This window comes from Epinephelus lanceolatus, chromosome 6, assembly GCF_041903045.1.
Source record: "Epinephelus lanceolatus isolate andai-2023 chromosome 6, ASM4190304v1, whole genome shotgun sequence".
Classification (NCBI taxonomy): domain Eukaryota; kingdom Metazoa; phylum Chordata; class Actinopteri; order Perciformes; family Serranidae; genus Epinephelus; species Epinephelus lanceolatus.
In genome coordinates this window covers 26,140,207-26,162,084 of record NC_135739.1, presented here as the reverse complement: position 1 = coordinate 26,162,084, position 21,878 = coordinate 26,140,207, and the positions used below count along the sequence as shown (strand labels likewise).

Here is a 21,878-nt window from a genome sequence, read left to right as displayed (position 1 = left end):
GCATAGAAATCAATAAGAAAGCCAATGCACTAACAGCCACACAGAGTTACATACTGCACATGCAATGGCTTTTGGCAAGTTAGCGAGAAAACAGCTCAGCAATGAGCCCACTGAAGATGGCAAAAAGGACCGTACAGATTATTTCTGAAAATAGTTATGTCTGCCGCACCATCATGTTGCTGAATGTTAACAGTTTCTGTGTTCCGGGTCTGTAGTATTCTCAATGAAAGCCTCTTTGCGTTCGTTTGGTGCTCAGTCACACTTTGCTGCTGTTCCCCCAGGCTTCCACTGTGATTTTTTCTGTCTGGGAGAGGAGCAGAAATCATCCTCCCAGTTCCCAGACTAAATCACATCACTTTTTCATCTCGAAAGTGAATTGCGGAGGACTCACTCCGTCTTTTTTATATCTGTTTGCAGGCTTGTCTTGTTTTGGCAAACTCGAAACATGCTGTGATTGGACATACTGAATTTGTATTAGACTTTGTTTATGTGCAGCCTATGTCCACGATAACCAATAAACAAAATGTCTTTTAGTTGTGCGGTAGGCGTACTGCATTATTAAAAGTATAAAACAGGATGATTGGTTTTGTAGAAAACACTGCACAGAGCCCAGGACAAAATGTGTCCACAGAAACGAGCTCTGTTCAATATTTCACCAGCAAACTAGTTTTTTTTTATATAATTGATGAAGACCATGAAAATATGATCTGATACTTCAGTTTCAAGGCAAGCTATGTAATACCCAGCCCCCCCTTCACTGCCATTAGAGGGCAGCCATATTGTAATGAAGGACAGAGACTTCTGGCCACACAGTGAGATCAGTGGGCAGTGTTTCATCACAGATGAAATATTACTGACATTTACAACACAAAGCTTGGTGCAACATAAACATAAACCTGACAGATGCAGCAATACAGTGCTGTATATACTGTTTGTTATGCACACAGTTTCTACAGTTGTGAAAGCCATACACCACTTGCTAATTAACATTTCTCCATCGCTAAATGTTTATTTACATCTACCCCATTCTGTTCAGTATATTAAGCAGCTGTTGTTGAACGGGGACGTATATTAGGAGATAAAGAAGAGTAAGAAATCAGTGGGAGGGTGGGAAAAATGATCCCGAGATACATTTAATGATCAGACAAACAACTAAGGCCTCAGAGAAGTTTTTTGTCTTATTTCACAGTAGCATTTAACAGCATGAGCAGCAGAATGATTTACAGCCCTGCTGTGTAGAATATTCTGCATTTTGCATCTTACCTATTTATTTATTTACCAGTTACTCTTAATTCTTAGTGTCATCCTTCTGTTTATTTGTGTCCCCATAAGTGACACTGTGACCAAAGCAAACATGAAGAATTTTGAGTGATCAGATTTTCCCCGCTACTGTTGGTCAGGTCAGGCAGGTCAGGCCAAAACTCTGTCTTGTTATTAGTACTTGGCACATCCACTGTGTCCAGTGATCCATAGAGAGTCCCCGGGCTCTAGGTTTTCTGTGGCTCCAACAATTTAGCTTCATTAGGAGCCCAAGTATACTTCAGGGCTCATTGACTGCCCGCCTCAAGGCGAGTTTTTGTTTTCCCAGATCTTGTGCATCTCCAAATCTGTTCCCCTCTTCTAATTAAGTTTTTATATGATAATAAAGTGTAACTCATCCTCAAGCCCTTGACGATGGCAACAATCTCCATAACCTCTTAATAGTTTCATAAAAATAAAATGAGGCTATGCTTTTACAAATGAAAATAGCACAATTTTCCAGATACAGTCAGTGCAAGAGCAATGTTTATCTTGTGTTGATTTGCGTTTGTAGTTTTGTGGCATGTTGCTGTTTCCGCTAAAGGTTTCATAATGGTAACAATCAGCTGTAACCGTTCTCCCTTGCCCCCTTCTGCCCTCCCACTTTCCACTCCAACACCCTCCACTTGACATCATATTTTAATGTTTCTGTCTGTCAAGTGGTGTCTAGATGAGATGTAGGCTGGATATTGTTTTGCTGGGGAGGGTGAGCCACTATGTTTCCAGTAATTGAACATAAGGTTCTCAGTACAGCTCAGGAAATAATAGGGCCAGAATGTAATACAGCAAGCAAGGCACAAAAGAAAATATTTTCATCTCTCTCTCTCTCTCACCCTCAACCCCCCCTTGGTTTGTTTCATCTTTTGTTTACTTCATTCCCAAACTTCTTTCTGCTGTACCTGCCATTATATTCAGCACTGTGGTTTCATTTTACAGCTCCCACCTTCTCTAGTCAGCAGAATGATTCATTGACCCGTTATGAAGGTTTGCTGAGGCACCTTGAGGTGTGAGTGGTTATAGGCTGCAGCTATCACTCTCATTTACCTCTGAACTATCTGCACAGTGGCACATTTACCATCAGAACAGTGCCACATTTACCAAAGTCTTATTACCTGCCATATTTTACTCACAACCACATTTTAGCTTGATGTAAATTTACAACCCCATGGGACACCAATTATTGGCCACTTCACTGTGCACTTATGGCCTCACAAAGATGGAGATAGGAGTGTCGTATCATCCAAACCTTTCCATCCCAGTTACTATGTGTCTACATAAGTTGCCCTCATCAGCTGTTTGCTTTAAATGAGACCAGATGAAGCAGTCAAAACTAAGCACGTGATGCTGACTCAATGCTAAATTGTGGTGAAAACACCAAGAATACAACCATAGACTGTACAAAAAATGATATGGCAGCTGTTTAAAAGTGATACCCAAGCCTTTCGAGTTTAGGTCAAAAACCCCACCCTCATTCATGTTAGCGGATGGAACATGGACCAAACTAAAGGATCAAAGTACACGCCAAATAATTTTTTCCTAAAGATGGTTTCTGACATTTTAGGTAGTTCTCATTGCACTGATGTATTTTCTGATGTTTGTTTTATTTTATGCTATAAAACAGGGGGATTGAGGTCATGAGTGACAGCTAGGCGTGCTCGCGATCAATGACCCTGCTTGTGATTGTTCGAACGTGTGTATGGGTTAAACTCAATTCCGCAGAGGTTGGTACTGCGCTAGTCTTGAGTGGGCGGAAGTTCGCTTCATAGATCAGCCTCTCATTGGGCGGAACGAGCCAAAGTCCCGCCCTGCCACCTTCGGTTGTGTAGCAGTTTTCAGAGTCCCCTCACAACTTGTTGTGAGTTGTGTCACATAGTCGACAAACGTCCTTTACTAACTTTTGCGGTGTTTGATCTTGCGGGGATGTAGCCATTTTTCTGCCATGGTTCGCGTCCTGTAGGCGATATTTTTGTGGGCGTGTTATACCAAATCCTGTTTCCCCCGGCAATATTTTTGCAAGCGCACCGTTGCTGTGGCACTGGCAAGAACGATTGTGATTGGTTGAAAGAAATAAAAAACGCTGGGGCGTTTTTATTTTTCCAATCTTTAAGTGAGAGTCAGCGCAGCCAGACCTTTCTTTTCTTGAGAAAGGTCTGGTGAGCGAGACTAGTACTGCGCAGACTCTGGCTCCAAATATCGTCACAAGCACACGATGGCAGCAAGTGTATCTGGAATTTTTGTCTTAATTTTTGTACAGTGGAGACGCATTGTCCATCTTTAAATACAGTCTATGACAACAACAGCTGCACAACTGTTGTTATGGTTACAGGAGTTGTCCTAGGCTCAGATTAGCCAACAGTCCAGAATATATTTACTTGTTTTTATTTGCAGTGTTGTTGTCTCTCCACACTGCAGTATTATTACATACAATAATACTAAAAAATAACCATCATTTGTAAAAAGGATTGTTAATCCAGTGCGCTGGCTGCATGAATGTAGCCTTGGTAATGTATCTTCCTCCATACTGCATCTCTAATTAGGATGAAACCAAGTTTTGTTGGGTGTATCATAATTAATACGCTTTGCACACATTGCATTTCAAATGCAGAATTGGTGCATATAGATTATGTTTACTTCTTACATGCACGGAGTAAAGACACGTTCTTGGCAGAGTGTATAAAAGACTTGCCATACATATGAATTAATGATGTAGTAATTGTAAAACATGCAAATTCTTAATGTAATTTTAAGTTCAAGACTCATGTCTCTGTGAAGTGTTACTTCTGCTGCGATGCTGTTCTTAACCATCCTCTTCCACTCTTTATTTTTGTCTATATCAGTTTTTCACAGACCGTTAACAAGGTTAACGGTTTTCAAAGTGTGGTCCTCACTGCTCACTCGTTATTAATCCTGTGATGCTCCAGTAAATCATTGCCTAATAATTTGCTAAACAACCCTTAGTTGATCCGAATGTACTGGTGTCATTATTATTCAAATATTCAATTTGGTACAATTTTCTCTTGTTCTATGATCCTGTCAAGCGGCACACAGGGTAAGATAGAGGAAAATAATTTCTTCTCTACTCACCGAGTGTTCACCTCTGTTGGGATCCTGCCGACAGTGCCAAACTTGTTGTGGAAGTTTTCCTCTTAATAAAATGAATAAAAATGAATAAACAGAGAGCATCTGTCTTTTCTGAGTTTTATTGCAATACAGAGTTCACATTTGCAAATGCGGATCTCCCAGTTTGTCAGGCTGGCAAAGATACTGAAAGAAGTTCAGAGGAAGGTACTTGTACAGACAGGTGTGCGTCAATAACATCCCTCTCAACTTGTTGTGAGTTGTTGTTGTTGTCTTAGCAGGTGGCTTTTAATAAACACATTGTTTCGTCTCAGCATTCACAGCCTTATGTGTAGACTGTGTCTTTTGCTGCGTATGTTTACTGGGAACCAAGAGAGATAGGTTGAATCCAACGACTTGGTTCTGATAGGGTGGTTAAACACTTGCACAGGGGAACAGAGAAATGCTGCTCCTTTGACTCTTTATCAGAATCCTAAGTGAGCAAGTTTAAAAGGTTAAAAATGCCAATACCGTTACCTCCTTTTTTTGATCACCCACTGCAGATTTTGTTAGACAGAAATCTGTAAAGTGTAACTACAAGTAGCACCTGCTCCATGTGCAGACAGACGCCAGTGTTCTGCCACTGTAGAGGAGTAGGCATGTTTGTTTACAGTGGAACATAGACTTTGCTTCATGCCTTACCTGCAGCTATTCTCTGCTCTGAAGTCACCTCTTCCATATCCACTTGTTTTTCTCCAGTGTACCTGTCGTAAAGACATGGTGAAGATCTCCATGGACGTGTTTGTGCGCTGCCTGCAACCTGACCGCTACGAGCTGTGGAAGCAGGGCAAAGACATCACAGTGCTGGACCACCTCAAGGCCACTGTGCTCAGCAGCCCCGAACTAGAGCAGTGGAGGGAGCATCGTGTAAACCATCGAGCGAATGTCCTGCGAAGGTAAGTGATAAAACTTTCACTTCCTCTGCTCTCGAATGGACGCAGTTTATATGTAGTATATGAATTTTGTTATTTATCTGTTTTTGGGCCACACACCAGGGCCATGCAGAAGATGAAACAGGTTCGTCGACTGAAACTGGAGGAGGTGAAGGTGCTGGCGCAGGAAGGCATTGAGCTGAATGCTGCCGAGTACCAGCGTCAGGTGGAGGAGCGCGAGGCCCAGCGGAGGCAGGAGAGAGAGGAGCGTCTAGCCAAAGAGGCCATGATGACCCTGGAGGCCATGGAGCGTGAGGAGCAGGAGGCCGCCGAGGCCGCTGCTAGAGCAGCAGAGAACCCAGCTGTAGAGGGTGAGGATGATATGAGCAGTAAGAGACTGCAGTTTGTTTGTGTAAACACATGAAACAGGTAGTTGCTTTATTTTGAATTAGAGGTGTCACCGCAGACTTTCTTGAACATTCTGCAGCTGTAGCATCAAATATGGGTAACTCAACTCAATTTAACACTTGAGATGGAGCCCTACATCATCAAAACTCATCATGTCTCAGCTCAGCCCCCAACCCAGTAATAATCCCAGTACCTTACATTTTCACCCTCCTCTATATTTTGATTAGCAGTCACTACTGTTAAAGGGATTGTTGTGTTAAAATGCTCATGTGCTTGTAGCTGTCAAAACATAACGAAGTATACGCACAAGAGTGACTGTAGAGATATTGTAATGATAGGGGTAATGATAAAAGCCTGGAGACGTATTAGGCTTCTCTCTGTGTCTCTGTGTGTCTGTAAGTGACAATTAGACACCTCCCAGTGTGTCTGTGTAAAAGTATCCAATTTGCATATCAACTGCATGACAACTGTTGCCAGGTGAAGACTGTGAGTGTGTTAAGGCGGGTGAGCAGAGATCGAGGAAGAGAGAGTGTTAGGACACCCACCCAGGAAAAGGGGGAAAGGGAGTGCTGTAGCCCTTGTTCTGACCTTGATGATAAGCATGCACCGGTTTGTAACGAAGAATGATATTCAAGTATGAGCTGCAGTGAAAGCAATTTTTCATGTTCTCATGTGTGTCTTCCTTGAGTGTACATGGAGGCTCTTGTTTGCAAGCAATAAATAATCCTTTGGAGTATTTAATTGCTTTAAATGTCTGTTTTCCAGGACAGCCATCGCTAGTGGTCTGATTTTTTTTCTTAATTTCATTGTGTCAGCAGAAGAACCAGAGGCCAAACCGCAGAACCCGATGGAGGATACTGAGAAAAAGAAGCAGAAAAAGCAAAAGAAGATGTCAAATAGCAACAACTCCATCACCGGGTTTGAGGCAGCATTTGAGCAGTTTGCTACATCCGGCATTAAGAATTCAAAGAACGCCACGATCAGTCACCCAGAGGTGGGGAACCCTCTGACTCCGAGACAGAGTGACATCCCAGCAGACAACAAGCTGGATGTGAGTGCCACACAGGTTAGATTGTTCAGCTTTAAGGCAATTAGATTTGTCCATTGACTTGTAACTAAGTGTCCAGCATGGCATCACATCTTTATTAATCTCAAGCTACAGTTGTTGGTATTTACCGCTGATCTGAAAGAGTTTAACCCTTCAATTCAGATTTTTTTTTCTGCCAGAGTTGCAGGTAAAGCCTGTTCATTTAGCAAAGCAAAAATACACATATTAAGTCCACATGAATATCTTTCATTGATGATTAATGTGATATTGCATAACAAATTAGCCTACATGAAGAAAAAAATGTATGACAAAAAATTTACAAAACAATTTTTAAATATATTGAAATTATTTATTTATTTGCTGCTGCATATAGAAATGTTAAAAACACTTCATAATAAAATAAGACAATATGAAACAATCTTGTGTTTCATCAGGCATGCTACTCCAAGGTGAAGATGCCAAAAGAGGTGAAGATACCAAAAGAGGTGAAGAAGCCAAAGGAGGTGAAAAAGAGCCGCCGTCACCCCCTCAGCAAGCCGCCCATGCGCTCCCCTCTGTCCATCCTCAAGCAAGACCCCACCAGCGACAAAGGTGCGTGGCTTTGTGTCTGTCATTGCACACTTTTCTAACCTCGAGTGTATTTTATTGTGAATGATGTACTCTTTGTAGAAGTCTTCTGTTAAATGGGTGTCACGCTTCTTTAATGAGTTGCAAAACCACTTAAAAGAATTTTAACTCTGGAAGTCAGTTGAGAAATACACCGTGAGGTGCTGTTTGATTTCTCCTTGAGATGAATAAAAGTATGGTAGAACAAGTGAATTGTAGCAGAATAATAGTTGCCATGAAAACAGGTACATTTAAAGATGGAGATTATTCATGCAGATTTACCAAAAACATGACTTGCAAGAAACCTTTGTCAGTTGACCCCTGAACTGACCATTATTCAACTCTCGCCCAGGGCTGAACTGGCCATCTGACATACCGGGCACTTTCTCTGTGGGCTGAGGAGGCTTTTGGGCCGACACGACAGTCCTCTTTTTGTTGTTTTTTCGTCTGGGCCAAAATGCCAGGGTGATTTTTTTTTTGCCCCAGCACTGTTATCGCCATCCTTCTTTTTCCCTCTGTCCCCCTCATTATTCATCCCACTCATTGTACTCTCCATCACGCTACTTAAAATGAAGAAGACACCATTTTTGTTTTGATTATCGATCCGGGGAAAGAAAAACAAACAGGACTAAAGCTCCCTGTGGGGATAATGAAATCAAGACTGCGAGGCCTCTTTTCCCTCCCCTCCCTTCCTGTCTTTTTTCTTTTCATTTTCTGACTGACACTTATTGATCCAGGGATCATGACTTCCAATTACCTGCTTTCAAAGTCACTTTAAGTCGGCAGCAGGGCACCTGACTCGGGGCTTGTCCTTCAGAAGGGTGGATGGGAAACAAGGAGAAAGAGAGAGCTGGTCGAGGAAGAAAAGAGAGAGTTAAATGGCGAGCTTGTGAAGAGTTCTTCCTGCCTTCTGTCCAGGTTTAACAAACGGTCTGGATCAGTAGCTTCAGGGGCTTCACTGTGAAATTGATTCCAGGCCCACAACAGCGAGTTGTTGATGCCTGTGCTATCTGTGTTCATCAGCCAATTATATCAGTAGTGGTGTTGTTATTGTCTGGAACAGAAAGTGCTATTTGTGTCTCTTGGCAAGGGCTCCCTTCTTAAAAAACATCCTTGTGCTTTTCCAAAAATGCTTCACATGCATTCCAGACAAAAATAAAATCATCACCAATAATGAATCTTCCAACATCTCTTCAGTGTGTGCAACTTACTTCTGGTTGTAGATGTCTACTTGTGGAGCAGCACACCTTTAATGCATTTTATTTTTAACCCACAGAGCTGTCATCCCCCATGCCGCTGGACAGCGACATGAAGAAGCAGGAGCACCTGTGGCAGAATCACTCCCCCAACTTCCTGGCAGAGAAGGCCTTTAATGCTGCAGTGGCAGCACTCCAACCACACTGCGCGATCTGTTCACTCTTCTGTCCCTATACAAAGGTACAGACACACTGCAGCAGAGGCACACGTGTCAGTGAAGGAGTAAAGGCAGTGATAGTCGTAGCTGCTCCAAAAATCAGTAGTTCAGTAGCAGTAGCAGTAGTTTAGATGTAGCTGTAGTAGTGGGAGGACTGTGACAGTATAGGTAACTCTCACAGCTACAAATTACAACAATTGTGAACCATAAAAGCAAAGAAATTTTGATCCTCACTTCATCCCAGCCATAGATACGACCCACTAACTGTGCCATCTTCTCTCCTCTGGCCTCTCCAGGCACACAAAGATGTTATTCTTGCAAAGGACAACCAGCGCGCCTCCCTTCCCCGTCTGACTCGTCCCCTGGTCCCAGAGATGTGTTTCAGCATTGGTGCAGGCAACACCGAGCCTCCGCCCACCAACTATCACATCGGAGAGGACGGAACCAGTCCTCTGCTCTGCTGTTCATCTTGCCACATGCAGGTTCATGCCAGTAAGTATAAAACCTTTACTCCTGTAAGAAAAGGATGCTGGCTGTGTTTGAGGAACACTGGAACCAAATGTAGTTTGTTCAGCCTGGTTTGCAGTGGAGTAATAACTCCTGGGGACAGCTGTACCAGTTAAAAGGGCTTTTCCCTGCAAATCAAAATTTTTTTCAGATGAAAAAAAAAAATCTGAGCACAACAGATACGCTCTTAATGAAAAGTCAACACTCTTGCAGCTGCAGGAAGCTTTCCAGCAAAGAGAATTTGATTACAGCTTTTACACTGGAGCAGCTCCAGGAAGTGCGAGTACAGTCACTGAGAGCAGCCTCAGGTTTACCAAGGTTTTAAAGGATGTCAGAAGTTGGTCTTGACATTTTATTTATGTTATTTTTTTTATATAATTATAATTAAATTATTTTTTTAAATCTAAGCTATTAAGGGCAGGCTGCAGCTGCAAACATACAATAAAAACAAACAATTGTAAGGCTTAACTATGTAGTTAACATTGCAAGATGCACATACATAAGCAGGCAGTGTATCTAATGTCTTTTGCTTAACAATATGAACAATATGAAGTGGATTTAAAAAAAGAGGAATTGATATTTCCTTTCTGTTTATTGTTGTGGAAAAGTTCTGTTTGATTCAGTTCAACTGGGAGACTCTCAGCTGTGGGCACACTGCAATGTTTGATTTATAGCACTCTTGGTCTCAGCCAGCTACAAGCCCATACATGGACTGACAAGCTGTACCAACAGAATCTACTGGGCGTTTTGCTACTCCTCTTCACTTTCTTTTATCCCCAGACCCCTGAGAATAGTGTTGGAAAAATAGGAAGCACAGAACTGGTCAATCCTCCTGTTGCCACGCTCAGCGAGGCTTCCTAGTTTAACTCTCCTTGACTCGGGTTAAACTAGCTAAGAGGCTGCTCATGCAACGCAAAGGCCTCTCTGAAGGCAGCACACCATGAACGTCCCCAGCTCTTATTTACTCTGCTTTCCACACTTAACAATTTTTCACAGAGGAAGTCGACTTTTAAGGGAATATGGTTTCTGTCAAAGCAAAGTGGGAGAGGATGGGCAGCTTGTTAACTCTGTGTATGAGTGAATGAGCTCTGTGCGAGTTGGTTCTACTTCCAGTTGTCAAGTGTTAGCGTCCGTTATCTAGACTAAACAAAAAACAAATAGACATGTTTTAAAAATATATATCTATTAATTTAGTGGCAAATGTTAAAAAATAGTTATATATCATATATATAATATTAGAGCAATGCTTTTTTAAATGTCGGCACATGTGGATGTGTTGTGTCAGGCAGCACATACAGTCGGATAAATTACAGCATGGACATGTACTCAGTCAGTAACACACACACACACACACACACACACACACACACACACACACACCAGCTCTCCTGGGTTCTTATTATCCCTAAAGCTGGAGTGCACCTTCAAAAAGGCCAGTTCATTAGTCATCCAGGGATAAGCTGAACTCAGCTGGGGAAGCAGCGCTGCTATTGATAAGAGGACATGAAGCAGAAAGAACTCCTGTCAGAAACCCCCAGCTCTGCGCTCTATTTCTTTGCTCTTCATTGTTTTGAAGTGGACATTCAACTAAAAATCATTCAGACCTGTCTAGGTGTGACATGAACGTACAAGCCTTTTGGTCCAGAAGCTCAAATTGGAGATGGTGACGAGGAGTTACATAGAAAACGGTTAACGAGCAGGTTTGGTGTCAAGCGCGTAGCAATTATAAAAATTTAGAAGCACTCACTAGATATTGAGTTAATGCTAGAGCTTGACTCCAGTTGCCATGGAGCCCAGTCTTACCTAAAATAAATGCACTTCATCTAAAAGGTGCTTTGGAAACATTAAATGCTAAATGTTATAGGAAAGATATGTGAAGCCATAAATCTCTCCTCTCTTATAGGTTGTTACGGTATAAAGCCAGACGCTGTGAGGGATTCCTGGATGTGCTCCAGGTGTGCAGCAGGAGCCTGGATAGTGGTGAGTAGCAGCAATAATTTATGCAAAAAAAAAACAATGACACACGTCTAAAAGAACAGTTTGATCTTCTTCAGGAGTATTAGTATCAGAAATGGACAAGAATCTGAAGATATAGGTTTCTCGGAGTTAAAATCTGCTGTCATAAAGATTAGTTGATCATGTTCACCAGCGCCTATGACAAAAGACAAACCAAGGTATTGTTCAGGAAAAGACTGAATTGGCCGCGATCTGAGAGCACAGAAGATCTATGTGACCGTGTCTTCTGTCTTGTGCTCATTTGCATTGTTTTTCAGGAGTGTTGTCTCTGTAACTTGCGGGGAGGAGCTTTGAAGATCACCACAGACAACAGGTTAGCTGCATAAGCTTTGGTATTCTTGTTGCAGTTTTTTTTTGCATGTGCAAAAACACACACAATAACAAAAATATTATTTAAATTTCAATGGCTTTCCATTTCCAGAAGATGTCTCTGATATAGTTCGAGTTATCCTTAAAATATTCCATACGTAGCACATGATTGTAAAATATGATATCCACAAATTTTCTAACAAATCTACCTCTGCAGTCTGTTTTTGGAACAGACTTTGTAAATCAAGCAATATTTGACCACCACATTCAGTGAAGTTCTCCACCTTGTATTTCTAGCAGTGCAGCTTCTGTGGGATCTTCAAAAGCCTGAAGTTTTTATGGTCTCTCTTTCTCTCTGTAAAGGTGGGTCCACGTCATCTGTGCCATCGCTGTGGCCGAAGCCCGCTTCGTCAACGCCATGGAGAGGGAGCCAGTGGACGTCACTGCCGTTCCAGATACACGCAAGAATCTGGTAAGTTCAGACAACGACAAAGTATATTAGTCTCTCTCATTGTGTGGTGTGATGTGACAGCATTTAATTCCAGTCACAATCTTCCTCCTAGGTGAGCAGCAGTTGTCTTTACTTGATTAATATAAGTTTAATACAACACAAATCTGATATCATGCTTATATGCATGGACACAGGCCTCCCAAAAACTTAAGTACCATCACATTCGCCCAGCTTTATACATCATACAGAATCAAGTATAATCGTGCGACCAGGGAGGAGGCAAAACAATGTTGTGTAACTCTTCGTCCAGACTATTGACCACATAAATCAATAACATCATCAAGGTCTTCATCTTTTCTCAACCTCCAGATACCCAGAGCCTCCCCACATAAAGCATACTAAGTGAGAACGACTCTTTGGCCTCTCAAAATATCAGACTGTAGAAACATTGCACAAATCACGCATACAATGCAGTCATCCTTCATGCCTAAGAAATTTCTACCACACTGACTTACTCACTGCAGACGTTTCATTTCTTTTGTCTTGTCTCAGCTTTATGGAATTCTCTCTTTCTCTCACTCATACGGTCTTTTCCCGCATTTAAGCGAATTCCTGTCTTTTCTGCTCACTGCCTCTGTATCTGTCACTCTCTCCGTTACCCTCCCTCCCTCCCACGGTTGATGGATAGATTGTGTTTTTGGGAGCCGTGGAGAACATGGGGTAAAACATATGTGCTGAGGGGAATGGCTGAATAATCAGCTGTCATTTCTCACTGCGCCAAATGAACTGCATCGATCCCGTGGGCAGGAGGCAATTTCCCCATTGCTGCCGCGCCTTTGAACACAACCCGTCCCCTCCCTTTCTTCTTTTTCTGCACCCCTCCCTCCCAGTCTCTGCTCTTTCACCATTCACATGATCCCACTTCACAGGCACCGGCAGTGCTCGCTGGTGCATTATCACAAATCTACAAATAATGTCACCCCTCCCTTCTCTCTGAATAATCTATCAAAGACAATCTGGGTGACATTTGCATCCGAGTGCTGTCAAAGCAGGTTTCCTCCCGTCTCTTCTTAAAAGGCCATGAGAAGAAGCTCTGCTGTCTAATGATTCGGATGACTGGCCTGATCAAATGTGAATACGCACCCTTGGAAACCAGTTAATATTGCACCGTGTTCAGCAATCTGTGTTTTCCCTCCATCTTTGAACATTTAGTTTTCAGGGACAGAGAGACTTCACACCGGCTGCTTTTGTCTCAGTTGTTTCAGAATTCCTCAGCCACAGTAACACTGTGCATTCCTCAAAAATGTACCTTCTCCAAAGGTAGTGTTGCATCTTGCGCCTGGAGGCACTGCGATTTCTGTTCTTGCAAGAAAACAGCCTCAAGCTTGGAAAAGCAAGCCGCTTAAATAAATCATCATACAATCTTTAAAACTGTTTTCCACCCACCATTCCAGGTCCATTCTCCTGTCACATACAGCAACACACAAGCCAACACACTGACAATGATTTTATCAGTTGTCATAATAGCTATTGCTCTAATTATGGAGTTTGGTTTTTTGTATTGATGCTACCAGGGGGCAGGGCCAAAATCAGACATTTTAAAATTCTACTGATGGAAATGTATGAAAAAAGGTGACAATAAATGAGGTCGTCGTTGGTTTGCTGTGCCCTCACAGCAAGAGGGTTCAAGGTTCGAAACTGCTGGTCAGCTGTGGTCCTTCTATGTGGAGTTTGTTTGTCTTTGGGTACTCCAGCTTCCTCCCACAGTCCAAAGACATGCAGGTTAATTGGTGACTTTAAATTGCTCGTAGGTATAATTGTGAGCGTGAATGGTTGTCTGTCTCTATGTGTCAGCCCTGTGATAGTCTGGTGACCTGTCCACGGTGTATTCCACCTCTTGCCCAGTGCCACCTGGGATAGGCTTCAGCCTCCCTGCAACCCATAAGAGGATAAGGGACATACAGCTAATGTGTCTCACAGCTAGACTTTCCCATGCTGCTCTTGGTGTCATGTCATTGCCTGCCTGTGTTTTCAGGAGTGGAAAACTATCCCAGCCGGTGAAAACTATAAAACCATACCAGCCTGTGAAGTATCACACAGCACAGCCCCCGTTAAGAGCTGTTTTTCCTACACCACTACAAAAATGAAGTATTGACACTTTAATAAAGAATTTTTATTTTTTATTGATTGGCCATGCACTGTGCTACAGCTGCACGCTGTGTGATTTGTCAAAAGGAGGAGGACGGAGAAGGAAGGATAAGAGAGAAAGAGAGGGAGTGTTGAGACACAGAGTGGCAATGATAGATAATCACAATAAAACAAGTACACAGAGAGATTCCAGTCACATAAGATGAGGCAGCTGAGGCATCTGTTAAAGCTGGTCGGAGTGAAAGGTCGAGTCTGTGTGTTCGACCAAAGTATGTTGTAATGAGTTAAACATATACAGCATAATTCCACTTTCCTTCTACCCATTTTATTTCCTGGCAGGTGATTTCTTTATAGATAATTGTTTTCATTAGGATTTTGAAAGGAGATAATATTTCTGAAACACACCCACCATGGTGTATTGAGACGATAACTCAGTTTGACAAGCTGGTTTCTTCACATGCTGCCCTTCTCTTTCCCTGTCCCTTGTTCTCTCTGTTACAGCCAAATTGAGGAACAAGTACAGGATGGAGAAAGAAAGCAGAGACAAAGGGGGGTAAACATGGAGGGTTGAAGGCTTTGAATTAAATTGAAAATGAAGAATGAATGTTGTGGGGTTGCGTGTGCAGGGTGGCACATGTCAAAGTGTCTCAGTGGAAAGTAGACCAGGTTCCCGGCCAAAGGCGAAGATTTGGTTGGCTGGTGGTAATTTCACACTCAGGATGTGGGGATGGAATGAAGGGATTTGAAAAGGAAAGTGCTTCAAGGGGGGGATAGCAAATTCCTTGTATGATTTTGCAAGAGTAGGAGTTGAGCCAGTGATGCAAGACACCAAAAAAGGATGCAGTGGAAAAAAAAAAGAAAAAAAATGTTTTGAATGTCATAGTGACGGTTCAGGCAGCTGTTATTAACAAGTTGTTCTTAAAGAAAGTGATGACATTTTTCTGTGGAGGCTGGAAGAGAATCTCACCATGCTATTGACACTGATGACTGCACAAGAATGCCTTGCACTACGCTGAAAACATCCATTATATTTTTAATGAGTAGAAACCTATTAGAGTACCAGACAGAATCAAAGATGTAAGAGAGGAGAAAATGGTTACGCAGTTGATTCCTCCGCCGTCACTGTTTCACGAGATGCCCCACAATTCCTGCAATTTGAGTACTTGCTGGAGTGAAAGATTGAAATGGTTTTTGTGGATAAATTATACGGAGGTCAGGTACTAACTTTCTTTATAAAGAATATTCATTGTCAATTTGATGCTGATTGTGTGCAGACTTCTGACAATTCATCATCACTTTAACTTTTTTAAGCTTCTCGTGGTTCTTATGAATATTAGAACAGCCTCAGTAGGACTTGTTATTCTTGTCATGAAAGCCCCAACATGATCTCCACCTTAGCAGCAGCAAATTCACCCAAACACAAGACTGAAATATGTGCTTTGGAGGAGGATCTGTAATTGTGAACACCAGTGTTAACCCATTTACCAGTACCTTTGTGTTTTTCCTTTGGCACAGGCTAAACGTTTACATTCAGTCATTAAAAGAAACCGGTCGTTGCTTATAATGTGCAACAGTGTGAACAGTAACACCAGTATAACACTCCTGTGATCCTTAAATGTCTATGAAAGACTGCACTTGTAAAAATAAGTGAAGAATTAGTCTCCAACCTGGATCACGAAATTGAGCATAGCGTTAGTTCAGGCAGGACACAATGTCAAGCTCAGCTCACATCCCAGCTACATCAGTTGACATCAAACAGCCCAGCAAACTGACGGAGCAGCTGTTTGATTGGAGGGAGTCAACTGATAGATCACATGATTCTTTCTTTGCAACCAATGGACGAATCTGATTCAGGGCGCCCTATTTAAACTGCTCTGGCCTGCCTACTGTTGCTGCTTCCTCTATAAGCCACTTTGCAACCCGCCTCCACCCCAGCTCCTGCTTTTCATGCTGTGTCTGATTTAGTGTAATTTCTATTTGTCATTGATGCTGCTCTGTTCTGTTCCTGGGAGTCCTTGCTGCTACTCTCACTGCCTTAGGCCTTCCATGTAGGCACATGGAAGGGCAGAGAGGTTTGCTCTCTCGACCTTATGCTTTCCATGTAGGCGTGTAGAAGAGACTTTCTGCGTAGGCCCAAGGAAAGGCAGAGAGGCCCCAGAACAGAGCCATACTGCCAAATATTAAACTGCAAATGGAGATAAAGTTTTCTTTGACTAAAGTGTTCCTGACTGAACTCAAGTATTTGGTTTCTGTTTTTATTGTAGAAGTGTGTGTTCTGCCATGGCAAGACTGCCAATCAGAACCGCGGCGCCTGCATCCAGTGCTCATACGAGAACTGTGCCACCTCCTTTCACGTCACCTGCGCCCAAATCGCCGGAGTAGCCATGACGCCTGCAGACTGGCCCTACGTGGTGTCCGTCACCTGCCACAAGCATAAAAGGGTACCTCAGAAGGTAAGTGCAAAGAGTCAGCTGAAATAATCAGCTAACATAACAAAAAGTAAAGTAGAGAGTGACTGGTTTGACTCGATACACCATTCTTGAACTTTGTGATAGTAAAGATGGATAACAGGCATCTGACCATAGAAAACAATTACTCAGGAACCACACAAGTACATAAAGAGCATGATTTTAATGTATTTCAGTGCCCCTCCCCACATGAACATGTATTGCTTTACGACTAAAATCCTATTAGGATCACTCTTGTTTCATGTTAATGCAAGCTTGTCTCTCTTCTTATTCAGGTTTTAGTCATTTGGGTTTTCCACACTGACTTCCAATGAATGAAAAGTTAACCTTTTAGTTTTTCTCTCAAGACAGACGACTTTCTGTACGACTGCTGATTGCAATATTTGCTGGATGAGCACACACAAAGTGTTGTGAGGTTTGATCCTGTCTTAACCTCAAATTATCTGTTTTGTCTCCCTCCAGCCTCGGACAGCCCCCAAAGGCCCGCAGCCTCTGATTCTGGGCCAGAGGGTGATTGGTCGCAACAGTGACGGCTGGTACTACCACTGCACCATCATTGGCATGGCAACGCAGACGTTCTACGAAGTCAACTTTGATGACGGCTCATACTGTGACAACCTGCACCCAGAAAACATACTTGTGAGTGCTTTTACAGCTCAGATACCCACCTGTGTACAATTTATAGAGATACCTCGAACAAAGTTAAAGCCACAGGGAAATATCCTAGCAACTGTGACATAATTTTTTACATAACTGTAATAATTAAATCCTCAGAGGATTAAGTTGAACTGAAAAATAATATGCAAGAACTGTTCCGAGGAGTCTAATATTGTAAAATAACAAAACTTAAAAGCAGTTCCAATCGTGTAAAGGTGAAAGGTCTTCCAACTTAATTGAACAACTGGGAAAAGCCTGCCATCACATCTTTTTTACTCAAAGTTCTTTATTCTGCATGTTGAATCTGTCTGTGTGCTGCCTCAGGACAAGCTCTTCTAATACTCTTTGTAAATCAGGGGTTCATCAGCGTTTTCAAAGACAAGTGTTTCGTAAAATGACGCACGTAGATCTCTCAATTGTCATTTTCTGCCATTCTCCTCTCCGTCTCCTTCACATACTCTGTTATTCTCCATCTTCTTCCTCTTTGTCTACATCCTGTTTCTCTTCCTCCCTCCTCCGCATTCAGAGTCATGACTGCCTGCATACCGGTCCTCCTGAGGTGGGGGAGTTGATTGTGGTCAGTACGCCCGAGGGACAGGTCGTCAACGCTTCGTTTGTCAGACAGCACACCCACAAGTTCTACCAGGTGAGGAAAAACACAACTGCTAGATATTAGTGTCACTCACTTACAGTCAAACCTGCTTAAAATGTGTGGTCAAAACTCCACAGTCAACAAGATCAGAACTAGAACTAGAAAATCAGATCTGTGGCTGGAAAATCACCACTTCATTGGAAAAAATCTCAGTATAGATTTGTGAATCACATAATTAATAGGCAAATGTAAAGGAATAGAAAACAATCACATTCCTGAAAAGCTGTTGTTCAAAGGTCTTAAAGCAGTGTTTCCAGTTCCCAGCTGCAGAGTGGGTAAATGTATTAACTTTCCACTTTAAAAATCATCTCTAAATACCTTTCTACTAAGACGGGGTACAGAAAAACCTATTAGGCGAGTACCCTGTGAGCAGTGGCATCAAGTACATACTTTATCTGATGCTCTTCTGCAGAGCGACCTGAAGTGATTGAACCTGTGAACTTTTGGTAACAGGCTGCTCTGAATAGCTCCTCTGCCACCCTCTGGTTTGGTTTCCCCAATCTGGTATTTATCAATGTGTGAAAAACTTGGCTCCCCTTGTAGATTATAGCTGAGCATTTTGATACAGTGTGGCATTAAAACATAAAGTGGAGGGATTTAACATCACTGGTGCATGGTGGGGAATTTATGGAGCAAATATGCAGAGTGTTTACAAAGTGGAAAGCGCAGAATTGAAAAAGATGATTCTGGGACTGGCGTCTGGGGAGGCCATCTTGAAAGTCACTTACATACATAGATGCAGGAATGCATTAGCAGATGAGCTGAAGTGAGGTTGTTTATCCTGTATGCGTGACCCTGGTTTTGTGTGCACGTCTGGAAGTGTTTTTACTGACACGTGCACACACACACAGAGCAGGGGTAGTCTTTATGGAGGCTGCGTCATATCCCAAACATCAGCTGCTGAACCCTGTCTGGCTCATGCAGTCTCTGTGTGTAGAAACATCAGTTAAGTATTTAAATGTGTAAAATATTGCACCAGTTTTCTAGAGTTTTTTTTTTCCATTAAGTATACAGGTGAGCTTACAAGGACACATTTATTCGGTTTCTCAATCTTGCTTCCCCAGATGGCATATCTGTTATGCACCACACACTTACTTCTTGTGTCTATTTTTCCAATGAGTTCCTCTTCAGAAAGTAAATCAGTGTCACATCTTCCCCCGCTCTCCTCATGTCCCCGTGTAGCCCGCTGGCTGCAGCACTGAGAGTCCTGTTAGAGACGAGGAGAGCTGTTGTAACGAATTAAAAACAAGCCTCTAGCCGGTCACCGTGTCAGAGCTACAACCCTGACCTTGTCTTTTTTTTTTTTCCCCTTAACGTTGATGAGATGCTCTCGTCCAGTCGGTGATCAGCTTCAGGGTTCAATGCGACGGTCAAGGACATTTTGGTGGTTGTTGATGGAACCTTTTTTTATGGTTGAGATCCCATCTGTAACTTTCTGGGTAGAAAGTTGTACTTTTGCTCACTAAGCCACCCGGCTACTCTTTTCTTCACTACCCACGGATGTCTTCCTCTGCGATGTGAACAATAGTTTCCTGCTGATGAAGCATTTAGTAATTGTTATTGGTTGAGTTTATTGAGACAGTATGTTTTTACTCTCTTGCACGTGTGTCCAACTGTGCTCTTTACTCACTGGAGAAAAACCAGTTGGAAATGTTTGTTTCTCAGTGTTTCATCATATCTTCCTCCAGGTTGAGTTTCTGGATCAGAGTCAGCTGATACTAAAACACTCAGAGATCCATCAGCTGGACCTGGAACTGCCCAAGAGAGTCCGAGCCAGACTGGTGAGTATTGCTCTCTACTGTGCTCACACACCACACACAGGGCGCTCTGTCTTATTTTTATTAAGAGGAAGACACTTCAGTTGGGCAGATATTTGGATCGGATGACACATTAGATTTTAGAATTATTTGCAGAATCAAATGATAAGAAAGGGCAGCCCCAACAGTAGCTTGTATTGTTCAATAAAAGGACACGAAAGTAGTTGCAGATAAAGCAACTATTTATTCAAGCAAACAGCCAACGCTTTGCAGCCCACAGAGGATAAAGGCTTGTTTGTGGGCCAAAATGTGTAGGTTGTTAGTTTTAAAAAATATCTGTTGTATCTGGTAAGAAAAGTGTGCAGATACACTAAAATACCAACAAAGCTTTCCATGAATATTTGTCTCAGAAGTAGGCTGAGGTGACTTTTTAAATCCTAATCAATTGTGAAGACACTGCACACAGCACATTTCACTTATTAAATAAAGTAATATTAATGATAAAAACACACTGGGAAATTATTTAGATGCCCAAATATTATTATTTCCAGCCTAAGTATTTTGGCTGTGTCTGAAATCACTTTGTCACTCACTACTACATATATCATGGACACTTAATAGTGAACAGTAAATTGAGATTTTGGACACTAAAAATCATTTTTTTGCATTTTCACTGACAGATGTAGAGATACACAACCTTAATTTTGTCATCTATAAAATCTAGAGCACTGCATTGTGGGATTGCAAGCAGAAAGTAATGTACTACTTGTGTAACTGCCACTTGTAAACTAGTGCACTGCTCCTCCCATGGACACCAGGGGTTTAACAATACATGTATTCGCAGTGAACTGTTCAGTACGAGGCTCTCAGTTCAGTACTCACACACACACATACACCGTTCACACACAGTGGGTGAATAAATAGTGATGCTAAGCGCTCTAATGTCAGTAGTAGCATCGTCTTTAAACAGTAAGGAAGAGGTTATGTTATGGATGGCTCCAGTGTGTCCTTGAGCTCGCTTTTCGGCTCACCCGAAATGTCCAGAACCCCTTACCTCCTTCTGAAGTGTTGCCCAAGGGACCGATAACAATATCTGGTCTGCAGATCTGAGAGTGCAAGCAGGAGTGTAGGGGTAAGAAGGTCATTCATGTACAATGGGGCAAGGCCACTCAATGATCTGAATACAAGCAAAAAAAAATTAAAATCAATTCTAAACACCACAGGTAACCAGTGTAGTGTACTATACAAAATGAATAGATTAAACAAGAATTGCATTTTCAAGACACAGTTAGAAACTCCTCACGATCCTCGTGTACTCTGCCTAAGTCTGTACTTGTCTGTTTTCAGGCCATACCTGTCCCACAGGAAGAGGTTTCCTCAGCAGATGAAGCTCAAGCAGCCAAACGTCGCTGTCTGCCCTCAGGCTCAGCCGCACCTGCTGAAACCCCCATGGAGACAACCGACACAGCCGCCTGCCCCCTAACTACAGCCCCGGTAGCAGCACCAGCAGCAGAACATCACAGTATTAGTACACTGCCGACCTCACAACCCCTATCCCAGTCCACTACGACCCCACACGATGCCCCCGCCCCAACCAGTGGTATTAAGATGGAGGCCGAGAGCCCGATGGACACGAGCGTCGCCCTCACTGATGCTCTAACAGAGTCAACCCTGGCCTCGGACCCCACGCCTACTCCACAGACCCCTTTTTCAGTCGACGTTTCCTACATGGAGACCCTCCTCAATTCACATTTCCCTCAGGACAATAGCCCCAACGCAGCCCTGTATTAAAAACCAACTCCTCTATATTATTACTTGGCCAATGGAGGCTGAGCCAATAGGAAGTAAGCTAATGGAGGTGGATTCTACTGAGTGCTGTGTTAATGGACAAAAACATTTCCTCCACCAGCTCTGAGAGCTCACTGCGGAGCAGGAAAAGACACACAAGCACTCTTTTAATGCATGTTACTTTTTCTATTTTTGAGTTAATGTATTTGCTGTGGTGCTTTGGCTTGCTCTGAAGCAGCAGCTAAGGAAGGCTTTTTTATTTTTAACATTATTATTATTTGTTGTTTTTTAGACCTTTTGGGGTTTTTCTGTTTTTGGTCAGCTGCTGTGCTTTCCTCCTCCATCTTAATATGAATACATC

General features: G+C 42.5%; 1 protein-coding gene across 4 annotated transcripts in view; it reads left to right on the top strand.

The window, feature by feature from the left end:
• kdm4b (lysine (K)-specific demethylase 4B) overlaps positions 1 to 21,664 on the top strand; it is a 57,391-nt gene extending 35,727 nt beyond the window's left edge. Inside the window, exons 9-22 of one of the 4 annotated variants that reach the window (XM_078168858.1) lie at positions 5,116 to 5,312; positions 5,412 to 5,659; positions 6,515 to 6,747; positions 7,179 to 7,335; positions 8,627 to 8,787; positions 9,061 to 9,256; positions 11,175 to 11,251; positions 11,545 to 11,600; positions 11,960 to 12,068; positions 16,460 to 16,648; positions 17,126 to 17,302; positions 17,847 to 17,966; positions 19,661 to 19,753; positions 21,077 to 21,664. In XM_078168858.1, coding sequence (XP_078024984.1) covers positions 5,116 to 5,312; positions 5,412 to 5,659; positions 6,515 to 6,747; positions 7,179 to 7,335; positions 8,627 to 8,787; positions 9,061 to 9,256; positions 11,175 to 11,251; positions 11,545 to 11,600; positions 11,960 to 12,068; positions 16,460 to 16,648; positions 17,126 to 17,302; positions 17,847 to 17,966; positions 19,661 to 19,753; positions 21,077 to 21,520 — 2,457 coding nt within the window. In that variant the 3' untranslated portion in view covers positions 21,521 to 21,664. Of the gene's footprint in view, positions 1 to 5,115; positions 5,313 to 5,411; positions 5,660 to 6,511; positions 6,763 to 7,178; positions 7,336 to 8,626; positions 8,788 to 9,060; positions 9,257 to 11,174; positions 11,252 to 11,544; positions 11,601 to 11,959; positions 12,069 to 16,459; positions 16,649 to 17,125; positions 17,303 to 17,846; positions 17,967 to 19,660; positions 19,754 to 21,076 lie in introns of all 4 variants that reach the window. The other 3 variants (XM_033621803.2, XM_033621804.2, XM_033621802.2) reach the window with 3 other exon arrangements.
• The last annotated feature ends 214 nt before the right edge of the window (positions 21,665 to 21,878 follow it).